General features: G+C 39.8%; 1 protein-coding gene across 1 annotated transcript in view; it reads left to right on the top strand.

Annotated features, from left to right (window-relative positions):
- Window positions 1-26,257, top strand: part of polr1a (RNA polymerase I subunit A) — a 73,854-nt gene that overhangs the window by 2,176 nt on the left and 45,421 nt on the right. Inside the window, exons 3-16 of the mRNA XM_062045305.1 lie at window positions 1,916-2,011; window positions 2,154-2,303; window positions 2,590-2,694; window positions 7,350-7,435; window positions 8,405-8,493; window positions 10,738-10,818; window positions 18,353-18,464; window positions 20,365-20,506; window positions 20,581-20,754; window positions 22,725-22,847; window positions 23,020-23,247; window positions 23,323-23,430; window positions 24,282-24,428; window positions 24,513-24,704. Coding sequence (XP_061901289.1) covers window positions 1,916-2,011; window positions 2,154-2,303; window positions 2,590-2,694; window positions 7,350-7,435; window positions 8,405-8,493; window positions 10,738-10,818; window positions 18,353-18,464; window positions 20,365-20,506; window positions 20,581-20,754; window positions 22,725-22,847; window positions 23,020-23,247; window positions 23,323-23,430; window positions 24,282-24,428; window positions 24,513-24,704 — 1,833 coding nt within the window. The remainder of the gene's footprint in view (window positions 1-1,915; window positions 2,012-2,153; window positions 2,304-2,589; window positions 2,695-7,349; window positions 7,436-8,404; window positions 8,494-10,737; window positions 10,819-18,352; window positions 18,465-20,364; window positions 20,507-20,580; window positions 20,755-22,724; window positions 22,848-23,019; window positions 23,248-23,322; window positions 23,431-24,281; window positions 24,429-24,512; window positions 24,705-26,257) is intronic.

Below are 26,257 nucleotides of genomic sequence, written 5' to 3' on the forward strand. Positions count from 1 at the left end.
CATTGACGTCACGCGCAAACGTCATCATATCTAGACGTTCTCAACCGGAAGTTTCCCGGGAAATTTAAAATTGCACTTTATAAGTTAACCCGGCCGTATTGGCATGTGTTGCAATGTTAAGATTTCATCATTGATATATAAACTATCAGACTGCGTGGTCGGTAGTACTGGGTTTCAGTAGGCCTTTAATTTTATGCTGCTCCTAAATCTTGTGAATGGTGGGTTAGATCAGTGGTCCCCAACCAGAGGGCCGCGGCCCGGTACCGGTCCGTGGATCGATTGGTACCGGGCCGCACAAGAAATAAAAAAAAAAGCTTTAATTTTTATTTTTTTTAAAATTAAATCAACATAAAAAACACAAGATACACTTACAATTAGTGCACCAACCCCAAAAACCTCCCTCCCCCATTACACTCATTCATACTCATTCGCACAAAAGGGTGGTTTCTTTCTGTTATTAATATTTCTGGAGCTGTACTTATCAAGCTTCTTAGAGTGCCATTTTACACTTAAGTCCTGAAAATTTGCGAAATTTAGTCCTACTCTCAAACTTAAGAATAAAAGCTTTTTATCAACGTTCTTAAGTCTAAGAATCACTCCTACTCTCCACGATATTTAAGAGACCTTCAGAGGTGTCCTAAGTGGTTAGGAGTTGCCAGCAGGGGATGGCACTGAGGCGAGAGACGTGCGCGAACGTTCATCTTTGTTTGATGACGAGCAGCTGATCAAACGGTATCGTTTAGACAGAGCAGGTATTATTTTTGTCACAGATTTAATAATTTTCGATTCCTTGTTGATTTCTGCATGTGGCTGCAGTGGACTAGTATATATAGAGCCACCCACACCAGTTTCAAATTAGTTGCCTAATTAATGAATTGGAAAGAAAATGTATGTGTGTGGCACACACATACGCTAGGTTACAGCATGTGAGGTGAGTGACGTCAGTGAGTGTGTGGGCGAGAGAAGAGAGGGAGCGGTATTGTGAGTGCGAGCGGGGACTAGTTTGTTTTGTGTTGGATTGGCTGTGTGCAAGCAATCAATAAAGCAAGATTGGCAACTAATCGCCGGACTCATCATTCACTCTAAAGTCGTCCGCTGTGGAGACCCACTGCCGGGTAAAGTGAAGGGTGTTGCCCCGAGCATACATCCTGGAGAAGTGTCTCCCCTGCCTCTTTGTTACGGTCTGGGAGCAGGAAGCAGGAAAGGTGCAACAAAAAGGAAACATTTATTTTTGATTCATTGCCAATATTGTTTGTTTTGTATTATTTTGTAGTTTATTGTCAAAATATACACTCCCATTGTCCACTTAAATATTTCTAAGATATTTCTTTATTCTTAGACAAGGGATTCCCTTCCGTGATTGGTCATTTCTATGGACACAGAAATGACGTCACCTAAAATTCCGTTTACGGCACATAGTAATGTCGTAATTCAGCTCTGAGTGTGACACTTAAGATTCAGTCCTACACTTCGCTGAAAGTCTGAGTAAGACGCTTGATAACTAACTTTTAAGTGCAGCTTTCAGCGAAGAATTTATTTACTCTTAAGTCAACTCTTAGCAGACTTCTTAGGAGTAATTCTAAGAAGCTTGATAAGTACGGCTCCTGGTTCCTACATTATATATCAATATAGATCAATACAGTCTGCAGGGATACAGTCCGTAAGCACACATGATTGTATTTTTTTATGACAAACAAACAAAAAATTTACTAAATAAACTAGTATAATTAAAATGAAAAAGACTCGTACCAAAACTATCATATTGCTGATTTCAACAAACTTAACATTATTAACTGCAATCTATGATTCAGTTTTATTTTTACGGTGCTTATGACTGTTTTTACGCCATTTCCTCCCCCAAAAAATCCCGGAGTGCTCAAGGAAATTTATTCTTACTGTTCTGTTTCTTCATCAGGTGTGTTCAACTTGCTGTCAGGACTTCAACAACTGTCCAGGACACATGGGACATGTGGAGCTCCCTCTACCAGTGTACAACCCCCTATTTTTTGATGTAAGAATTGGACACACATTAGCCTTGACTGCATGCATATTTGTTGTAATGATTTAACACTGGTAACCCAGCCTGTAGAATCACATTTAAATGCATAATTTTAAAACTCACCAACTCCCTCTCTCTCTTTTTTTCCTCGCAGAAACTCTACCTGTTGATTCGGGGTTCATGCCTAGGGTGCCACACATTAACCTGTCCACGAGCAGCCATACATTTACTGTTAAACCAGCTTAAGTTACTCGACCACGGGGCCATGCAGGAAGTTTACCACATTGAGCAAGTTCTTAGCCAGGTGAGGTATTCATATGTTACAACAGGGGTGTCCAAACAAATAAAGACGTGGGTGCCAGTTTGATATATTTTACACATTTAAAGATGCCAGAACCAATATAATGTGCATTAATATATGCTACGCCATTATTTTTCTTTGTTTTACAACATCCCAATAGCCTAAAAAAGCCCCAACCTGCAGGCTCAGAACAGCCGGCCCCCGTGTGCACTTTGGACACCCCATGTTACAGCCTAAATATTGACGTAAGGATCAGTTGGTGTAAACTTTGATTTGACTGTTTTCTAAGTTCCTGCAAGCGAACAACAAAGCCACGGGCGATGAGATCGCAACTTCACTCAAAGAATTCACAGATGCAGTACTTGCAGTTGATGAGAGAAGTAACAGCAAACCGGTCAGTACACACACTCTCACTAATACTCAATATTAGGGGTGTCCAGATACAACTTTTTTATTTCCGATACGATCCCAATATTGCACTCTTGATATTAATTCGATACGATATCCGCCTGAATCATACATACTTTTTCTATTTTGTGGTGCGAAATGTTAGAAAAGATCAAGTGATATTACTCAACCAAAGCAATTATCTTCACATTTATTTGAGATCTCTATTTCCAAATGTATGCAATCCCATTTTCAAACATGGACAATTCACCGCATGCTGAATTATAAACAAATACATGCACACAAGACAAAAGTGAGAATTAAAGTGGAAGAACTTCTGTTTTAAGGACAGTAAAATAGATGAAACACCCAGTGGTAATTATGGATGGGCACCAAAACTCTGTTCCTTAATAGTACTTGCGCCAACGTGCACAATGGTCCCCGGACTGAAATACTGAAGGAAGTATCTATTATTGGCCCATTTGGGTGCTAACACAATTCATTGACATTAATGTAGCGATCCAGACGTAGACACACAGAATCTGACACTCTTTTTACATGTTATTGTTGCTCTTTAGACGCCAACAGCAGTCATTAGATCCAACGAAACGCACATTTCATTACGACAACACAAACTTCTGCATTGTGCACAAATCACGGTTAGAGTGAGCGAGTTGATTCACAAATCTTGAAATTCTGAACTACAACAATATAACACAAATGTGACTCAAAGGTTTTGTACAATGTTGAGAAAGGACAGCAGGCATCCATCGTCTTGTCTTTCATAATGATTGTGAATGATAGGCAAAATTCCCCCAAAAGTGCGGTTCTCTTTTAAGAACTTTCAGTTTTAGTTGATTTTGGCGCCGCCAGTTGACCAAAGCGGTATTGTTTTGCCAGAAGGAAAACCACATTTCCCATGAGGACTAGCGCGTAGCGTTGTAAATCGTCAGAATCTATTTTCACGTATATACAAACTGACACGATAAAACCACAATGATTCCGTATGACTGATTTTTCCACAATAGGAACCCACATTTTTTACTGAAATATTATATTTGCAGTTTGCAGCCATTGCATTGTTTTTACTTTATACAGTACTTTAAAGGCCTACTGAAATGCGATTTTCTTATTTAAACGGGGATAGCAGGTCCATTCTATGTGTCATACTTGATCATTTTGCGATATTGCCATATTTTTGCTGAAAGGATTTAGTAGAGAACGATCGACGATAAAGTTCGCAACTTTTGGTCGCTGATAAAAAAGCCTTGCCTGTACCGGAAGTAGCAGACGATATGCGCGTGACGTCACCGGTTGTGGAGCTCCTCACATCTGCACATTGTTTACAATCATGGTCACCAGCAGCGAGAGCGATTCAGACCGTGAAAGCGACAATTTCCCCATTAATTTGAGCGAGAATGAAAGATTTGTGGATGAGGAAAGTGAGAGTGAAGGACTAGAGGGCAGTGGAAGCGATTCAGATAGGGAAGATGCTGTGAGAGGCGGGTGGGACCTGATATTCAGCTGGGAATGACTAAAACAGTAAATAAACACAAGACATATATATACTCTATTAGCCACAACACAACCAGGCTTATATATAATATGCCACAAATTAATCTCGCATAACAAACACCTCCCCCCTCCCGTCAATACAACTCGCCAATACAAGTCAAACACCCGCACAACACACTCAATCCCACAGCCCAAAGTACCGTTCACTTCCCCAAAGTTCATACAGCACATATATTTCCCCAAAGTTACATACGTGACATGCACATAGCGGCACGCACGTACGGGCAAGCGATCAAATGTTTGGAAGCCGCAGCTGCATACTCACGGTACCGCGTTTGCGTATCCAACTCAAAGTCCTCCTGGAAAGAGTCTCTGTTGTCCCAGTTCTCCACAGGCCAATGGTGAAGCTTGACTGTCATCTTTCGGGAATGTAAACAATGAAACATCGGCTGTGTTCGTGTTGCTGCAGCCGGCCGAAATACATCGCTTCCCACCTACAGCTTTCTTCTTTGCTGTCTCCATTGTTCATTGAACAAATTGCAAAAGATTCACCAACACAGATGTACAGAATACTGTGGAATTTTGCGATGAAAATAGACGACTTAATAGCTGGCCACAATGCTGTCCCAAAATGTCCTCTACAATCTGTGACGTCACGCGCAGGCGTCATCATACCAAGACGTTTTCAGCAGGATATTTCGCGCAAAATTTAAAATTGCACTTTAGTAAGCTAACGCGGCCGTATTGACATGTGTTACAATGTTAAGATTTCATCATTGATATATAAACTATCAGACTGCGTGGTCGGTAGTAGTGGGTTTCAGTAGGCCTTTAAAGATTTTTTTGCTTTGCTGGTTGTGTCAGTGTGGGACTGCGAACTATAACTTTATAACTGAGTCGAACTTTACCTGGGGGTAAAGTTCGACTCAGATTTTAAATTCTAAAAACAAATCAGCAGCGCCGTACAAAAAAGCTTTTATCAATTACGCCAAATAGCGTAAGTGAAACCGCTTCTATCAGGACATGATCTCGAGAAATTAATCCACGCCTTTATCTCGACTCGTTTAGACTACTGCAATGCCCTGTATGTAGGCATTAGCCAGGCCTCCCTCGCCCGCCTGCAGCTCGTGCAGAACTCTGCTGCTCGTCTGCTAACACAGACCCGCAGACGTGAGCACATCACCCCTATATTAGCGTCCCTTCACTGGCTCCCTGTGCGTTACAGAATCAATTTTAAACTCCTTTTATTTGTTTTTAAATGTCTAAACAACCTCGCGCCAACATATCTCTCCGACCTCCTTCAGCCTTACTGCCCCACCCGATCCCTAAGATCAGCCGATCAGCTGCTACTGACGGTCCCGGACACAAGGCTGAAGCTTAGAGGTGACAGAGCTTTCGCCGCTGCTGCTCCCAAGCTCTGGAACGACCTACCTCTTAGTGTTAGACAAGCCTCCTCTCTTCCTGTTTTTAAATCTCTCTTAAAAACATACTTTTATTCCATGGCTTTTAACACTGAGTGATACCCATCCTGCAATGGCGCCCCATAATACACCTGCTGTGAACCTGTTTTTATGTTTTTATATTTTATTTATTTATTTTTTATCATGTTCTGTTTGTGTTGTGTTGTTTGCTCGGTTCTCGTATTATTTTTAACCTGCCCATTGTACAGCACTTTGGCTACCCCTGTGGTAAATTTTAAATGTGCTTTATAAATAAAGTTGATTTGATTTGATATAAAGCGAGTAGCTATTTATGGCTACCATGCAAATTTCCGATTGCTAACATTAGCATTATCATTTTGATTTGAGCATCGAAAGTCACATACTAGTTTAGCAGGAACAGAGCCAAGGCAGCATCTGTCTGAAAACCCCCTCATCTTTGAAGTCATGCCAGCGAGTGAAAGCCGGGCTAATGTTTATCCTTGACTGTCTTTATCAGTTTAGCTTCTCTTTTTTCTTTTTCTTTTTGTTATCAGACAAAACTTTTAGGGTTTTTTTTGTTCTTTTGCAGCTTTTGTCGTAATAGCAGTAATTGCACATAGGCGTTCGCATCGACTTCCATCTTTTCAACGAATGGGGAAACGGAGGAGGGGCGTATGCTGTAAAGCAAGTCAGCACATTTGTAGATTTTTGTGTGGCAGGGTTCCTTCCACCCTCCTCAAAATTGCTTAGTGCCAGTGAAAGCAATACAGACCCCCTCAGGCCATGACAGAAGTGTCATTCAACTAGTTGTAAGTTGATGTTTATGAAGGTTGAAAAGTTACTTAGTGCTGCATTAAGCTGCTGATGTTTGCGGTTAACGTATTGTCATTTCCGTTTGGATGTGCATGTTCAGAGTAGCAGTTGTCTTCTTCTCTCTTTTGGCTTTAAGCACGTAATGACGCAAATTACGCCCATACATAACACTATTATGTATGGCCAAGTATTGTTGTCTGTATTTTTTAGGCTTGTATGTTAGCTAATGATGGCGATTTAGCCAAGTTTAGATACTGACGTTAGCCATTAATACATTTATATCTTATTGTAACAACATGACTTCAATACAAGAAATGTTTAGTCAATATAATTACTAATTTAGAAAAATAGACATTTAAAACATATACAGTATAATTTCTGTTAATCCACTAATGCTAATATAAGGTAGGTGGTGGGGTTCTTGTTATATTTTTTGGTTTTAAAATATTAAAGCACTTCAAGCTATCTTATCAGTTAGAATGGCTTCTTGTCTCCTGCTCTCTCTGGCTTGGGTCGCAGTGTCGCATGCTTAACTTTTTCTCGCCTGCCTTGGGGATACTTCAAATGTAATTTATTTGCCACCATGGAGGTGAGGATTAGAAATTTACCGGCGAGGCTTTGCACTGTGTATGGACATAGTTTAGCTGCGCTAGAGGAGGAGACAAAGCATTGACAAGGCTTCGTATGGAGTCTGGAATGGACTCACCATATTGGAGTGCTAATATTGGAGATTTGAGATAGTCTCGTATAATCCAATACTGGATTTCTTTGATATCAGACCGATATAATATCAATATCGGATTGGGACACCCCTACGCCATATCATACAGGTGAACAGCATTCTGATTAATGTACATTTCATAGACATAATAACTACATTATGCATTTCTTTGAGTATTTTTTCCCCCCCCAGATTAAACATCTTGTTGAGAAGAAAAGCAGTTTGATAAATGATTTTTGGAAAATCCAAATGAAAACTCGCAAATGTCCCAACTGCAGGTAAGATTGTATTAGATTTAGGCTTGATGGACAGGGGTACAGATTATCTTTTATAGTTTAAGTTTAATATACCGTATTTTTCGGATTATAAATCGCTCCGGAGTATACGTCGCACCGGCCGAAAATGCATAATAAAGAAGGAAAAAAACATATATACGTCACACTCGAGTGTAAGTCGCATTTTTGAGGGAAATTTATTTGATAAAATGCAACACCAAGAATAGATATTTGAAAGGCAATTTAAAATAAATAAAGAATATTGAACAACAGGCTGAATAAGTGTACGTTATATGACGCATAAATAACCAACTGAGAACGTGCCTGGTATGTTAACGTAACATATGGTAAGAGTCATTCAAATAACTATAACATATATGCTATACATGCTATACGTTTACCAAACAATCTGTCACTCCTGATCGCTAAATCCGATGAAATCTTCTTCCTCGTTGTCGCTCCTGGTATGCGCCGCTCCCTTTCTTTCTGCTGCTCGATCACCGTTTTCTGCTGCATATTTCACTACGTCCAGCTTGTAATCTGCAGCATATGATTTCCTTTTCGGTGCCATTTTTGTTCAGCCCTTCTCAGTTTTTATAAGTTATCGCCAATGTTGTAGCTGTGTAGCAGTAGCAGTTAGCATCCCATGACCCACAATGCACTTTTGCTATGACGCACAATGCACTTCTGCCATGGCCCGCCCCCGCCGAATTCTTATTGGTTGACGTGTGTGTGACGACTGCTGACATTTGCTTCGTCTCTTACGCGAATGAGATAAATAATATTATTTGATATTTTACGGTAATTTGTTAATAATTTCACACATAAATCGCTCCGGAGTATATGTCGCAAACTATGAAAAAAACTGCGATTAATAATCCGAAAAATACGGTACTAAGATCTATTATGGTGTAGTAGAAGTCAGGCTGCATTGTGTAAGTGCTAAGAAGACACTTTGTGTGCCCCTTTTAGAAGCGGGCGATTCGCCATACGACGTGAGCACAACAGTAAGCTGATTGTCACAATGCCCTCAGGAATCCAAACCACTGACCTGGCTGGAGGTGAGTCCTTTTTAAAAGGCTTTTATTTGAACCCCAGGGTCACATTGTGCATACACTACTGCACTTTCTGTTGTTTTAGTCAGTGCATTAGTGGAAATGCAAGTGTTCAGTAGATACAAATTAGTTAATGCAAACCGTTACTGTAAAGTGTAAGAACCAGCCTTAGAAGTACTCTTTGTGAAGCTACAGTTTATTTGGAGTAGATGCATGTTGGAAAAGAGTCTAATCACCCAGACCGTCATTCTAAGTTACCTTAACTCTCCTGGGGGGTTTCTTATTTTAAAGGGGTCGTATTATGAGTTTTAATAAACATTTAAAACACTTCCTTGTAGTCTACTTAACACAGGGCAATTCAACTACATAATGAAGAGGTCCGCAGTCTCAAGAGTCTAAGAGCTCAGGGGCAGGACATCGAAAATTGGATGTTTTGTCAGAAAGTGTCTCCGCAGGTTATATTCCTTTGAGACTGCGTTTACTTAAACGCAAAGTAAACACATCAGCTTTCTCACTGCACTGACAATAAATGTATTATTTTGCCCTCGCAACTCGTTTACAGTGTGTGCAGCTGGACAGATAGTTAACAGCATGAAGAAACAGAAGTTTTGTTGAGGATGGATGTTACTTTTTTTCCCTCAGTTTAATTTCTTTACACTTGTTCCTTCATTTATGTGTGTAAAATTGAAAATATAAACATTGCAAAAAAAATAACGTTCATTGTGTAATTTACATAATGTTCATTGTGTATTTTACATACATCAAATAGGTTAAGTGTTAATACATTCACACAATAAACTACAGATGTTTACCCATATAAAGATTAAACAACATTCACATTAAACATTGCACACAATGTATGTGACTCATCACCATTAAACCTAAGGTCAGAGTCGTGTATAAAGAGAATACGGCCAACTAAACAGGCGTCATGACTGCTACCAAGTATGTGTGCAACTGTGCCCGGATGCATGCATTTCCGTCGTTCTGATGTTAGTTTTCCTGACAAAATAAACAAAAATAATAAGTCTAAATATAGTTCTAAACATACTCCAGCTCATTAACTTACAATAAAACATGCTTTTATTTCGTGAAAGTATAATTTTGCAGCCATATTCGACGGACTGTATGCTACATTCCTGCAGCGTTTAGTGACCAGCAAGCTCTAACACGCACCTGACTGCGCAATAAACGTAAAAAAATACACAGAACCAAAAAATCTACTTTAAACCCTTTTTTTACCAAAATCTTCATTACCTTTTGACCAACAATCACAGAAAAATTGTGAAGTATGTCAACTGTGGTGGCTGATTCCAATGTATTTGTAATCACTGTATGTATCACTCATTATGTATTATTCTAACTGATCTTTTTTTTGTAACATGCTAAGCTAATAAGTGTACTGTTATTTCCCCATATTTCTGCACAATAAATGACATATGGTAACACTGGCGAGCAGTAGAGAATTTATTCATTATTGACATAGTTATTGCCACTTTATGTTGTACATTTTTTGAGATTTCCAGTGCATTTGATCTATTATTACAACCAAAATTTGTTTTCTTCTACTCTTTCAATATCTACTCTGTCTATTTGCATTTGTGTTTGAATTTTTTTTCTACTGTTACCAAATATCATTATTTTAGTTACTGAGTCTGTCAGTCTCTTTAATTTGTTGATTTCTTCTGGTATTTGTATTAGCTTCAATGTGTTCTGTCCTGAACAAAACACAGACGTTGTCGTGTTTACCTTGCAAAAGACACTGTAGTTGGTGGCTCTCCAGTGTTGACTGCAAACCTTTACTTCCATACTTGCTTTATTTCTGGGTTATGGGGAAAGCGATGTACAAGCTTTTTACATGTGCCAGTGTCTTTTTTGCAAATGTCAATGGTCAGGAAGATACTACATGCTAACGTATCGTTACAACTTGAGGCTGGAGTTTGACCTGTACTGGTTACTACAACCAATAACGGAGCAGTTTATCTTAAGTGAAGAATAAAAATGTTGGGCCCACGCAAGCATCAAGTTACCGTGTATAGAGATCTCCGCTGACTTAACTCATTGGTAAATGTCACAAGTTGCTGCAAAATCCACAAAAACAAGTACCAACAGGCAAGAAAAGTGGGTTTTGCATAATATGCCCCTGACATATATGCTCCAGGCCTCTATGATCCTGGCCAGGATAAGTGGTATAGAAATAAAAGGTAATATGCTGTAGATACTAAACGGTTATTTGCTGGTGCATCGTAGATGACCTGATGGCTGGAAAGAGAGTCTACCTGACTGCAAGTACTGCCAGAGAACACACCAACATACTGTGGGAGAATGAAGGTAAGGCACCAGAGTCTGTGGGGTTTTTTTTGTATTTGAGCGAGGCAGTTAAACCTTTTCAAGGATTGGAATATTCCAGGACAATGTTGACCTCCAATTCGTTTGGATTAAAAACACTTTGTCAATAGAATGTACCGGTAATGGAAACAAGTAAATGTTTTGCGGGTTAGCTCGATATTGTTTTTCATTAATCAAATGCGTTAGTACGTTAACGTTGACAGCCCCAAAATATATGTTGTTTAAAAATGTATTTCCCATTAGTTTGTTTTAGTACAAAATATGATCTCAGGGCATTCAATCGATAGCAACTGGACTGTTAGGTTTGTCTTAAACGTTTCTTCATCAGTTCATGTTCAAAAACTGATTGGTCAGATCTACTCTTGTACTTAGATTGGTCAGATCTAGTCTGGCGGCTGGTGCCAAAACCCCCAATATTTATACTCTAAAACAAGGAGGGTGTGCCTGGGCAAGAATGGTTTCGCTCTATCGTAGCGAGAAAAACAACTGTTTTGATGCAAACCAGCAATCCTATTGTCAAAGCCAATGACAGTCGTTGAAGTGTAATCTCCCCTTGTTAGCATTGAGGTGTTGTGTGGCAGAACAATCGCTATGGATCGACTACTACCAGTCCAAAATAGTTAGCATTCCATTCAGTTGTAAACAAATAGCACATATTGCATTCTGGTCACTTTCTGTGACCAGAATGTTTCTAACTTCTGTTATTTGTTGGAGGATAAATTGCAGAGTATTTTAGGAATGGTTGAACAGACAGTGTTGTATGTGGGAGACAGGTGGTGTCGCAGAACACCTCCTCTGTTCAGGGATGGTTTTTCAACATTGACATAGATGGCTTCTCTCAGTCCTCTTTCATACCATCCGTCCTCCAGAATCTGTACATTTTAGTTCACAAAGGAGTTCTGTTTCTCTCTGAGGTGCATCTAAATCTATGAGCATGAACGGATAAAGCCACCTGAGGTATCGGTACTGATAACTCAATGACGACAACCTTCTTCTTTTTATACGTATACTTTACTGAGGGAACACAATAACAAACCGGCCACTGCCGTTCACATAACAGACTAAACACCGGAGCCCGCGCATAGAGCAATGCATGCTGGGAATTACCGTAAATATACTAAAAGAGTGTACCATAATAATGCGCAATGCAAAAACAGAACATTTACAATCTCCCACTTTTTCTTTTTAGTTTTTTTAACACAAAAAATCACAGTCTATTATTAATGTCCATAAGTATGAAAATGTAAGAACATGGTGATCAACAAAAAAACTTATACAAAAAAAAACTGTCCACAAAAGAATAGTCTCTATTCCAGTTTCCACTCTCCAACACTGAGTGCCTTTAGGAGCTGAAGTGCGGATGCACCTCGTTTTGTCAAACAGTCAGCTAGCTGCTCTCCAGTAGGTGCCCAGATAATCTGTTGAATTCTTTTACACTGAAGAAGTTCTTTGATGCCACTTATTTCAAGGCGGAGCCTTTTCTCTGTCACTGACTTAGTAGACTTGATGGCGTCTGCAAGGGAGTGGTTATCAATGACACACACTATTGGTAAGACATGTTGTGATACATTCCCTGTGGTAAGTTCTGCATGAAGGTCAGATAAAGAAATGGCACTGTCAACAGCATCGGCAAGGGCAAGAGTTTCTCCAGCAAGAGTGCTCCGTACGACTCTTCTGATCTTTTTTGACTGCCAATACACAGGGGAGAATCTTCCTTCCTCACCCATCAGCAGAATGAGGTGTCCCCCTTGAGTGCCTCCATCTGTAAGGTTTCCCAGCGAGGCGTCGCAGAACACTACTAGCTTTAGAGAACTGTCTTTTCCCAGGTTCTGAAACTTCAGTGTCACATGTTCTGATTTCAATTTTCTCACCACCTTGTTTGTGTCATGTAAAGTCTGCACAGTAGCATGTTTTATGTTAGCTGCAAGGACACATGTATCAAACATAATATCCGGTCTACTTTGTCTGGCAACCCACAGAAGTTGACCTATTTTTGATCTCAGGTCATCAATTTCACTTTCAGTCAAAAGAGCATCCCGTCTCATGGCTCTGGAGATGTCTATGTGAATTGGCTGGAGATTCTGTATGTAATTGTCTTGATGCATACATGTTACTCCATTTGCAGTGACATACTCCATGCCTACATAGCGAAAGCTGTCATGTTCTTCTCTGCCCACTTGAAAGGCAGATTGCAGGTGAGGGATTACAGTTGTTGTGAAAATCTGTGAACCACCCCAGATGAAATCATCAACATGACAAGCAAGCACCCCAGACACGTTACAATCTTTATCCAACCAATAAAACGTAGCAGGGTCAATTTGTGACATCTTTCCTCCAGTTTGCAACATTGTTTCTTTAACCCTATTGTACCAGTACAGTGATGCATCATTTAGTCCATAAACACATTTGTTTAGATTCCATAGAGTTCCCTCACTCTTGGCTTCTGGTGGTGGACGAACTCAGATGTCTCGGGATAACTCATTTCCTTGAAGGAATGCTGACTTAATGTCCATAGAGTGGGGTGTCCAACGGTTTTGACAAATCACAGACATGAGTAGTCTAAGAGACTCTGAGGCACATGTTGGCGAGTCTTTTGGGAGATCTTTTGTGTTTAGCTCTTCAAATCCTCTCGCCACTAGCCTTGCTTTTGGAACTATGCCGTCTGGTGTGTCTTTGAGTGTACACACCCATCTTGTGGAAATGCATTTTTGTCCCATGTTTTTTACTTCATCAAACACACCGTGTTTCTCACAGTTACTGATTTCAGTAAGTTTAGCTGATTCAAATGACACATCCTTTGTAACAAGTACATCCTCGTGATCAGATGGCTGTTCCACCCTGTCCAATGACTGAATCTGCAGTGTGTCAACCTGTGAAAGGTCAGCTGACCTTGTTGTGCCAGTGAGGTTAACTGGCTCAGTGTACTCCAGATTGTACCAGTTCTTGTGTTTTCCAGTTGCCTTTCCCGCTCGACCTAGCACTTTTGCTGTGTGGGAAATTCCAGTGTCTCTTTCCACATACTTAATGAATTGTCCTGGCTTTAGATTCATACTACGGTCTGTTCTTATGATAGAAGGTTGTCTGTCAGATGGATCATTATCTTGCTCATTGCTGTCTCTGTCATTATTAGAGCTCCCTGCCGCATTCTCTGTGTTAGGCACACTGTCTCCATCACTAGATACAGTATTGGGTAGATCTTCAACATGTTCAATGCCACATTCTGCTGCATTAAGTTCTGTCTGGCTTACTTGGCTGTCAAGAGACGTGTCAGTGTAGTGATCTGTGGCCTTGCGCAGTCTACAGCGATGCACCCGGACATAGGAGCCTCCATGTCTAACAAATATTACCACCCCGTCTCGTCCAATTACCACCCCAGGGCCTTTCCATTCATTGCAGTCCATTCTTTTGTAGTACACTTTATCTCCAGTTTCGTAGTATTCATCTGTGCTGCGAAGCTGTGTGCGCAGAGCTCTCCTGATTCTCTCAGAGCACTCTGCCTCAGTAAACGCTGTCCTTGCTTCATGTAATGCTGAAATGTGCTGTCCTACCCATTTACTCATGGTAGTGCCCTCCAGGGCAGGTGGTTTATCAACCAGCACAGAAGGTAGGTTCGGGTTTTGTCCAAACACCAGCTGGTATGGACTAAATCCATGCACATTGTGCATTGTATTCTTTGCCATCAAGGCCCAATCTAGGGCTGTTTTCCAGTCACAAACACTGCTTTTCTTCACTTTTAACAGGATCTCTGTAAGGGTCTGGTTATGTCTTTCCATCAATCCATTACTTCATGGACTGTAGGCAGCAGTGGTTTTCACTTCAATATTAAAGTTCTCAGCCATGTCCCTCATTTCCTCGTTATTGAATTCACCTCCATTGTCACAAAAAATCTTAGATGGGGCTCCATGAACACTCACCCAGGAATGAATAAAGTGCCTCACAATTTCACTGGATTTTTTTGTTGTAACAATGCTACCAGCACTGAACCTGGTGAAGTGATCAATCATGTGGAGGTACCACACATTTGGTTCTAGCTCGTGTAGATCTAATGCCACAGTTTCATTGTATGTTGAAGCCATTGGTAGACCAACTGATGGCTTTGGTTTGGGCTTGTTGTACTTGAGACATGTTTCACAGCTACTTACGATGTCATTCAGAATAGTAACACTCTCATCATCATTACTTACAGCACTAATTAGTAATTTTTTGAGTTTATCAACTGAGGCATGTCCAAACTGCTTGTGAAGTTTCACCAATACTTTGAGTTTTTCATCTTTACTCATGCCATCTCTTATGGCCAGAACTTCATCAGTTTGGGGTTCATTCTCACGGGTGGCTGTGCAATCTCTGTCCACTATGTTTACACAGTAGTGTCCTGAGGATGTAATCTCAAGAGGTACTGGTTTCTGAAACATTGTGGCTTTATCATTCTCAATGTCAAGCACTGCTTTTGCCCTCTTAAGTGACGTTTTACTTAATAGTAAAGGAATGTTCACTGAGACCACCTAAGTCTCTATGTGGCACCTGGTTTGTCCTATTTTTGCTGGGACTTTTACTTTTTTTTATGGAATGAACAACTTGTCCATCACCAAACTTAAAAGCTCTTCTACTCTGTGTATTTTCAATTTTTTTCTCCAGCCATTTTTCACCACAGACTGTTCTGGTGCATGCAGTGTCAATTACAGCTGAACCTAAGGCTTCTACCATGAATATTTCAGCATCAGAAACTGACTCTTTAGAAAACAATGTAACATTGCACTCTTCAATTGTTTCTGTCTCTGCATTTTCCTCTGTCATTTTTACATGTTCATCCTTATTTGGGCAGTCCTTAGCCCAGTGAAATGTACTCTGGCAAATAGCGCACTTAGATCTTCTGCCAAACCTATCCAGTGGGTTTGAGCCAGTCAATGGCGCCCTCTTTTGGTCGGGTTGGGAACGAAATTTACTTCCGTCTTTTTCCTTTGATCCACATAAAAAGCAACATCTTCGCGCATGTGAATTCCCCCGCTGCATGTGGGCGGCTGCACATTGTCTCCAAAAATCCTTTTTAAAGCTGACTTCATGCTTGCAAATGTAAGTGTTGAACAAGCTGTAAGCGCAAGCTGTTTATCTTTAACATCGAGACTGGCTGTATCCAACAACTTGAATGCCAAAACAGCGTCGGGAAGAACCATGTCAAATTTGCGCATTTTGTTGTACCTCTGCTCGAACTGAATGATGTAATCCACCATGGAAACTTCGTTTTCTCTCCGAATCTTGTAAAAGTCCGTGTATGCATCATAAGCTCTGTCCTTTTCTTCTTTTAAGAATACATTATCCAATGCCTTTACAAGGGTCTTCATCCCGTCATCTTTGTTCAAATCATCCGCAGGTATTTCCAAAGCTGTATCTCTAGCTCTCCCCCTCAGTGAGAGAGCACCAGCTAATGCTTGTTTCTCCTTATCCAGATCGGTAACACGTATCCACATTTCAACCTCATTTTTCCAGCTCTCATATGACTTCTTTTCTTCAAACGCAGGAGGGACTCTGTAGTTAGCGTTGTTAGACATCCTCTGCTACCATTGATAACTCAATGACGACAACCTTCTTCTTTTTATACGTATACTTTACTGAGGGAACACAATAACAAACCGGCCACTGCCGTTCACATAACAGACTAAACACCGGAGCCCGCGCATAGAGCAATGCATGCTGGGAATTACCGTAAATACACTAAAAGAGTGTACCATAATAATGCGCAATGCAAAAACAGAACATTTACAGGTACCTGCCGCAAGACTAGATCTGACCAATCTAGTCCAGTTTGTTTAACTGAGTCGAGAGTCCATCTTATCAATTTCATGTTTTAGATGTTTAGATTTTGGACGACAGCGCAGATTTAGATTTTGGAGAAGGAGTCCTAATTCCTAATATCGGTCCGATAATTAGCGTGGACCCGTAGTAATAAGTACAATATGTACAGTATAAACATTTTGTAGGGCTCAACAAAAGACAAGACTGGTACAATTAACCTAATAGCAAAGGCTACTTCCTGACTACGGCAACACACTTAAGACAAACTGAAATGAATGCATACTTGCAAATGAGATTCAGAATTGTAAGACAACAAAATATAACAGGACACTGTTTAAAGTTAAATAGAAAAATGAGGATTTATTAATAAGCAAATTAACATTTGTTATCACAACAACACACTAGGATTGTACGGTATACCGGTACTGATAAAGTACTGCGGTACTAATGAATTAAAAACAACACTAAGCAGCCTTTAAAAAATAACGGTAATTTTTCCCCACCCACATGCTGACCTGTGGTGGTGACGTACAGAGCCAAGGCGCATGATGCTGAGTGTGTCAAAACGCACACACAAAGCGCATACAAGCAAACACAGTGGGGAAAAGAATAATGGCTAAAAAAACGCATTTCTACTGGTTAGTAAAGAGTGCGTGAAGCGCAATATGGAGGTATTTGGGCTTCAAAACTATCAGTAAATGTGAAGCTATAAACACGACAAGCGCTGCTTTAAAACATGCCTCGCCAAAAGTGCCATTACAGTATTACCACCTTTGCTTCAAACTTAGGTAAACATTTAAATAACAAGCATTCATATCTGCACAATGAGTTTAAAAAGTGACAGGTAATTAATTAACTAGCTCTCCTGCTGTGCACAGACCTATACATAGACGCGCACACAGCTGCATGGTTTGTTGCCAATTGTTAGCGCAGTACAAACCACATAACTGGATTATGTTACAAATTCCTAAAATTTTTGTTTCATCTTTAACAATGTGTGTTTTACCTGCTACATGTCTTATCTATGTAGTTTTATCCATAGTATTGTTTTTAGTATTTACTAATGATTGTATTTGTCTTAAAGCCAGACCAAGAGTGGCAACCATAAATCATGAAGCATTTAATACAATGTCAATAAAGCTTTCTATTATATCCTAGATTATGACAGGCTATATGTAATATATACACTTGTAAATTGTTTCTTTGAGTGCAATAGGAAAAGTGTGTTTAATGCATTTTTATTTTTATTTCAATCTTGTAAAAAATGTTTTTGAGTGCAACAAGAAACATATGTTTAATGTATTGTAAGATTTTCTGTTAAAATGAAGCCAATAATGATATATTTTGTGGTCCTCTTAATTTTGAAAAGTAACAAAGTATCTATATACATTTTGGTATGTCGATATTGGTATCGGGACAACCCTAGAACACACAAAAGTACAGAAATTTGGTGCCGTTCAGTAGTGGTATCAATTCCAAGATACTGGACATTGGTACCGTGTATTGGTTCAAATGTGAAATGTATCTATCCCTACCTATGTATACCTGACTAATTCTAATTATTGCATAAACATCACAAGTCTAGATATGCCACTTAGAATCTGTAATTTGATGTCATCTGTATTTATGTGACCACATTTTGTCTTTCCATTGAGGGTGATACTGTACAGAAAATTTGTTGATGAAAACAGTTATGCAAATCCATCATGTCCATTTTCCCCGCCAGGCTTTTTGCTAAAGTGTTTGTTTTCTGGGCTGGATAACAATTCAAAATCAACTGAAGAAGGTTTCTCTCCTGACCTCCTCTTCTTGGAACTGCTCGTGGTCCCACCTTGCAGGTACAACACAGCCACATTAAATGACAACCTATGTTATGTGCATTTATAAGAATAAAATAAATAAGGTCATTAGAAAATCCTTGTTTATTTTAACTATTTTCCCTAAAAGTCGCATTAAGAAAGTGTTTTATTCGATTACTCGACTAACTGAAGTAATTAATCATTAAATTAACGTATTTTCCGGAATATAGATGGCATGGGTATATTGACCGCACCCATTAAAGTTAAAGTTAATGTACCAGTGATTGTCACACGCACACACTAGGTGTGGTGAAATGTGTCCTCTGCATTTGACCCATCCCCTGGGAGGTGAGGGGAGCAGTGGGCAGCAGCGGTGCCGCGCCCGGGATATTTTAGGGTAAAAATAAATGTTTTCATTTATTGGCTGCACCGGACTATAAGCCGCAGATATATACATTGCGAAATGAGTTATTTACGCAGAAAAATTCTGTAAATGTTTATTTACATACATTAATTGTTTAAAAACGGTGTCTGTAACATGAAAGATCAAACAAATCAGAAGTCATCGTCATGGACCCAGTAGCTGCAGAAGCTAGCTCTACAGAGTAGCCATTTTTGAAACAAACACGGAAATTCGACCTCCAACTAGGAACTCGGAAATTCCGACTTCCTAATACAAATGGAATGCACCAAAAGTGTTGGAAAAAAGTAGTGGCTTACAGTCTGGAATTGACAGTGCTCAAATACTAAAATAATCATTAGCTGCAGCCCTAATTAAAATGTGTTTATACTGTATATGTTCAATTTGTAACAAAGGCAAAAAGAAAAGCACAATCTACTAAATATACATAACGGTAGTAGATGGATCTTTATTTTGGATGTACAGTAATTGATTCATAATTAGGGATGGGAATCAAAAACTGGTTCTTGTTGAGAACCTGCACCCAGGGTTCAGATTCCTGGGAGTCATTTGACAGTTTTTTTAACGATTCCCTTATTGATACCTCTCTGCACGCATGACTTCACCACGCATGGCGTCGATCAGCAGCACTGCCGTAGTAATTTATTCACGTGAAAGGGAGACAACAGGGCAACTTGCAATACTTGTAAAGTGGATATTGCATCAAATTGAGAAAACACTAGCAGAAACATTTGCAGACACAGCATTTGATACCGTTGAATGAATGAGGCGTTTTTGATCCCCTCTAAGACGAAAGTGAATCATCAACAGTGGCGGCAAAGTCAGCAAGTCGTCTGCTGTTAATACTGTAGGTTACGAACAAATTAACACTGCCTATCATGTTAAAACATGCTATTAATTGTAAACGTGAAATTAATATTTCTCATGCATCTCATGTCAAGACGGCGTCTGTACGGCAGTTTGCAGACCACCTTCCCAAGAGGTGTTCTCCACAGCTGGAGACACTGTGATTAGTCAGAAATATTGCGTATGCTTCCTAAAAAAGCAGATATTCTTAATTTTGTGCAAAATATTAGTCACTTTTCATAGTGAAGAAATTGCACAGTGTGCAGTTCTACTTGTCTTTGTGTGTCTTTGACGTAGTTACTTACTTTTGAGCGCTCACCATATATATACTGCATATACATTTAAAAAAAAAAAATATTTTTTTTTATTTCTGTTTGAAAAATGTCAAACATTTTACTTACATTTTTTTGTAATTGTCCTTTTTCACAGAATAATATGTTGTATTTTGTTCATTATTACAGTATAATATGTATTTTATTAGTATAATTATTTTTCAAAACAAAATATTTATTTCTGGCACCCCATTGAGGGTTTTTTAAGACCTCACTGTTGTATTTGTATACTCTTGTTTTTGTCTAAACTAAACAAAGTTGATGGTAATCAACTTATTTGTTATCCTTTTATCTAAATGACAATTGATATGTGTGAACATTACATCCTGTTATCTGTCAGGTATCGTCCAATCAATCGACTGGGTGACAAGATGTTTACCAATGGTCAGACAGTAAACATGCAAGCTGTCATGAAGGACTCTGCAATCATAAGAAAACTGCTCTCTCTCATGGCTGCTGAGAATGGTACTCAGAAGGATGATGTAAGATGAGATAAGCGTACATCTTTTTATACATGGACATACTGTTCCTTAATCTAAACATGTCTCCTTTTTAGGGGACAGAAACACAGGCAGAACAGACAGACCAAACTTTTCTCTCAGGTATTCCAGGACTGACGTTAACAGATAAACTCTACTACACCTGGATTCAACTTCAAACCCACGTCAACATTGTCTTCGACAGTGACATGGACAAACTGATGACGGAAAAGTACCCTGGAATCAGACAGGTACAGTATGTCATGTTCAGAAACAAAGCAAACCACTGAGTCTCTGCAGCCTCTAACTTGTGTGGCCAGAGCATTACTTTAAATAGAGATACACTGACAAAATCAGTCGTGAAGGAATGGCTTCAGAACCAATACAAATTTAAGTTAGGGTATGCACACCAAATACAGACTGTGACTACAAATAAATAGTGACAATGATACAATACATTAAAGTAGTCAGGCCTGATGGCTTATAACATTCTAACGAATTCAACAAAATAAGCACACAAAAATGTAAATAAGCGGTTAAAAAGCAAAGACCAGCCTGAAATGCAAAATAATACATGCAATTCAAGAAAAAGCAAACAAGTAGACTAAATGTAAGCTAATTTACCAAACTGACTCTTCAGTCGGGATATGTTCCCCAACTCGAATCCATTATGGCATTGGTGCTGACTTAAAAATGGTAGCACCATATTTTTCGGAGTATAAGTCGCTCCGGAGTATAAGTCGCAGCCCTCGCAGTCCCAGCCCTCAGTTACATCACCGCTAGCCAAAAGAACAACACAACACTTTGTCATTATGCACCAATTGTGGTTGCATCGAATGAGGTGCATTCATGAAGGAGTGGAGGGAAAAAGTATTTATGTCAATATATTGCGATACTTTTTTCTAACTATGTAATATCGATTTTTATTGGGGTTGTAAAGAACAACACAACACTTTGTCATTATGCACCAATTGTGGTTGCATCGAATGAGGTGCATTCATGAAGGAGTGGAGGGAAAAAGTATTTATGTCAATATATTGCGATACTTTTTTCTAACTATGTAATATCGATTTTTATTGGGGTTGTAATGGTATCAAATCTCACGGTGCAATATTATCATGGTATTAAGGCCACGTTACTATATCATTGCGGTATATGTCCAAGAAAAAAGCTTAGTAAAAAAGCCATAATGTGTCAAATTAAGTGTCGGGAATTTTTAAACACACTTACTGTAATTGAACACAAACATAATGTTAAAATGTTTTGGTCATATTTAATACTACAAACATGTATTTTTAAGTGCAAATAATTGTATAGGAACATCTACTGTTTCAAGCAAATATTTAAAGGAATAACTTACAGTTGATGTCTTTAAAGTAACAATGTAAACATCCAGTGTAACAAGTGTAAGTCAATAATGTTTACTTTAGTGTCTTTCAACTTTTACATTATGGGAAGCAATGTCCTCTACAGTTGTCATTTTTTATATCAGTCTGGAAAATGTTTCTCAGAAAAGTAAGCTAACAATATAACTTTTAATAATGTAAATGCCTCACAAACTGCTGTTTGGCTTCACTAGCTTTGAAAATAATTTCAGTGTGATGGTCTGTGTTGGTCCTGTCATGAGGTGGTGACTTGTCCAGGGTGAACCCCGCCTTCCGCTCGAGTGCAGCTAGGATAGGCTCCAACACCCCTTTGTATTTCCCGCGTTGAACATTTTTTTGGGGGGTAATTTTCGCCGTGCGGTGAGACTAGCCGACTGGCTTTGTGTCGCCTTGGAAACGCATGACACGGCAAAAGCATTGATCCACTTTCTGTACAATTGTGTAAATGTATCATTTAAATTACATTGTTTTTTTTGACTCAGTTCGTCCAATGAATTATAACTATCATCCAGTATAAATACATACAACCTGTATTTTAGGATTCATTCTCACTTCTTTGCCAAGTCGGCTACAAGCTCTGAGCTTTTGAAGATATATTTCTTTAAGTCAATGAATGTACTCCACTTCTTCTTCTCATCACTGTTCTTACGCTCACTTCCTCCTTCCCATGTTTGGAAAAACTAAGTATTGTCCATATATAAGCAATTGTTAGCAAGTAAGACCAGATGTTTTGGTCAGGGTTCACAAAGTTTACCCGGACATTCTCTCTGCTAACTAGTGGTGGGGAGGCGATAACATAATATATTCCTACTAATTATTTCCTTTTACCGTTCCAGATCCTGGAGAAGAAGGACGGCTTGTTCCGGAAACATATGATGGGCAAAAGAGTGGATTACGCTGCTAGATCTGTTATCTGTCCTGACATGTATATAGGAACCAATGAGATAGGAATTCCTATGGTATGTGTAACATATATAATGTGCAATAAATGCATTTAATGTTATTGGTGGGTTATATATGCTTGAGTTGATAATTTTTCCATAAAAGAGTTGCACTTTTGGTGGAAATTATACAGTTTGTAATGTATAATATAAAGAAACACATGATTAGGATTTCGCTCCATTTGTTCAGGTGTTTGCCACAAAGCTGACATATCCACAGCCTGTCACCCCATGGAATGTGAAGGAGCTCCGGCAGGCTGTCTTGAACGGGCCAAATGTTCACCCAGGTGCAACGTTTGTGATAAGCGAGGATAGCAGGAGGACCATCTTGTCCCCGACCAACTTTGCACAAAGAGAAGCAGTTGCTAAGCAGCTCCTGACGCCCTGTCCTGGTCCACACAAGATGCCAATGAAAATTGTGAGTCTGTACAAAGTAATTTGTGATTCACCTAAAGTGGAAGTTGGGTTGTCATCACTCCTTGTTTTTGTTCAGGTATATCGACATATTAAGAACGGCGACGTGATGTTATTAAACAGACAGCCGACCCTGCACAGACCGTCAATACAGGCTCACCTTGCACGCATCTTACCTGGAGAGAAGGTTAGAGTCCACCTGTGTAGTAGTCTAGAGGTGTGTGAAATGCCCACGAAAACGGGGAAATGCGCATTTTTAAACGATCATTTTTGTGTTAAAACACACTTCTGCGTTTTTAATGAAGTATCAATAAAATACGATCCAGGCAAAATTTGTTGAACACTCACCTCAGCCGCGGGCATTCGCTGTTCCTCTCGCCGAAACGCTACACTGAGTTGCAAGACAGGGAGACAATCAGAAGCACAGAAAAAAGCTTATTAATTAGCTAACCATCTAGCTAGCTTACTTGTTGCCGTCTCTGTTCTCTCTCTGAGCCACATCGTTGATGGCTGTCTACTTTGCTGCTAAACATATTTGGTTGATTACAATCCAAACTTTGCTTGTTCCGAACCAGTTGCAGTTCTTGAGTATTAGTAGTCATCGAGAAGGTATGTTTTTGATGTGACGGAACGCCGTGTGGCGTGGGTATAGGATGGGGTTACCAAATGGGAAACGTCTTGAGTTCTTTGCATGCATTTTACAGAATTTTACATTACATTTTTAATGATAAAAATGTTTAATTTATCTAGAAAAAAAAAAAGTATGGTAAAGTACATGTAAGTGTCAAAAAGACAGCCAAAAGAGGTTGATAGATAAGAATAAATCTAAAGGTAAAATATAGTATAGAATTACACCTAATTGCAGGAAATGTCTTGATTTCCAACATTTTCAGGCCTTGCGTGGCAGCCCTTCGATAGAAATGTTCCTCTTTTTTTGTCAGTTTTCCTCGGTTTTTCCTCAGTGCTCTCATGCTATTCAACACTAATTCTATTGTCCAATGCTTGGTAAAGTTACTGGTTTTTCATTCCCTGAAACAGGTCCTCAGACTCCACTACGCCAACTGCAAAGCGTACAATGCAGACTTTGATGGCGACGAGATGAACGCTCATTTCCCCCAGAGTGAGCTTGGCCGAGCAGAGGCCTATACTTTAGTCAGCACAAATCAACAATACCTTGTACCCAAGGTAGATGAAAAATACCTGCATAGAAATCAATATGTGCCCACAATCTGTCGGTATGAATCACAAGCTCTTTTTTTCTCACATCAGGATGGAAAGCCCCTAGCTGGTTTGATCCAGGACCACATAGTGTCAGGTACAAGGATGACCATTCGAGGCTGTTTCTTCACCAGAGACCAGTACACTGAGCTGGTGTACAGAGGACTGACTGACAAGGCGGGCCGAGTCCAACTGCTAGCGCCGGCTATACTCAAGCCACAGAAGCTGTGGACAGGAAAGCAGGTAATCTTATGGTAGTCCATGATCGTCACTGGACAGGGTTGTCCCTGTTATCATATCAAGTTCTTATTTATTCTAATGGTAAATGGTCTGTTTTTGTATAGCGCTTTACTATGCCTGGAATGGATACCCAAAGCGCTTCACAATGTATATCACGTTCACCCATTCACACACAAATTCACACACTGACGGCGGAAGTTGCCATGCAACGCGCTAACCAAAACCCATCAGGAGCAAGGGTGAAGTGTGAAGGACAATGAGACCACATCCATTTAAGGTTTTGTACCAAACATACCTTGTCGAGCTGTGCGATTATATGATCATGATCTCGATTAATTTGAGTTTGATCACGGTGATCAGCTGGTAGCATATTTCCTTAATCAAACATGGCACATATGTCTGTTAGAAGTTACCGCAGTAGTAAACTGTAGAGAAGCACCGATGCTTTGTATAATCCTGCACGGAACAATCCACCTGTATTGACCGTGATCCTGTCTGTGTCTGTGAATTTGTGTGTGTTTGTGTACGTTCACGTGTGTATGTGTCAGTGTGTTTGCGCAACCTCCCGTTCCACCGTCGCAAAAGTAAGGCTTGTCACGACGTAATGAATGTTCAATCAGCATTGAGCCTCTTCCCCTTACACAGCTGGAAATGCAGCCCAGAAGAACAAAATAAAGAAATATGACTAACACTAGCATATAAGTTCAATCAATCAATCAATCAATCAATGTTTATTTATATAGCCCTAAATCACAAGTGTCTCAAAGGGCTGTACAAGCCACAACGACATCCTCGGTACAGAGCCCACATACAGGCAAGGAAAACTCCCCCCAGTGGGACGTCAATGTGAATGACTATGAGAAACCTTGGAGAGGACCGCATATGTGGGTAAACCCCCCCCCCCCCCCCCCTCTAGGGGAGACCGAAAGCAATGGATGTCGAGTGGGTCTGACATAATATTGTGAAAGTCCAACACATCAGCGAGAGTCCAGTCCATAGTGGGGCCAGCAGGAACCATCCCGAGTGGAGACAAGTCAGCAGCGTAGAGGTGTCCCCATCTGATGAACAGGCTAGCGGTCCACCCCGGGTTTGGAGCAGAGTAGAAAAGAAAAGAAAAGAAACGGCAGATCAACTGGTCTAAAAAGGGAGTCTATTTAAAGGCTAGAGTATACAAATGAGTTTTAAGATGAGACTTAAATGCTTCTACTGAGGTAGCATCTCTAACTTTTACCGGGAGGGCATTCCATAGTATTGGAGCCCGAATAGAAAACGCTCTATAGCCCGCAGACTTTTTTTGGGCTCTGGGAATCACTAATAAGCCGGAGTTCTTTGAACGCAGATTTCTTGCCGGGACATATGGTACAATACAATCGGCAAGATAGGCAGGAGCTTGACCGTGTAGTATTTTATACGTAAGTAGTAAAACCTTAAAGTCGCATCTTAGGTGCACAGGAAGCCAGTGCAAGTGAGCCAGTATAGGCGTAATATGATCAAACTTTCTTGTTTTTGTCAAAAGTCTAGCAGCCGCATTTTGTACCATCTGTAATCTTTTAATG

This window comes from Entelurus aequoreus, linkage group LG04 (assembly GCF_033978785.1).
Source record: "Entelurus aequoreus isolate RoL-2023_Sb linkage group LG04, RoL_Eaeq_v1.1, whole genome shotgun sequence".
Classification (NCBI taxonomy): Eukaryota; Metazoa; Chordata; class Actinopteri; order Syngnathiformes; family Syngnathidae; genus Entelurus; species Entelurus aequoreus.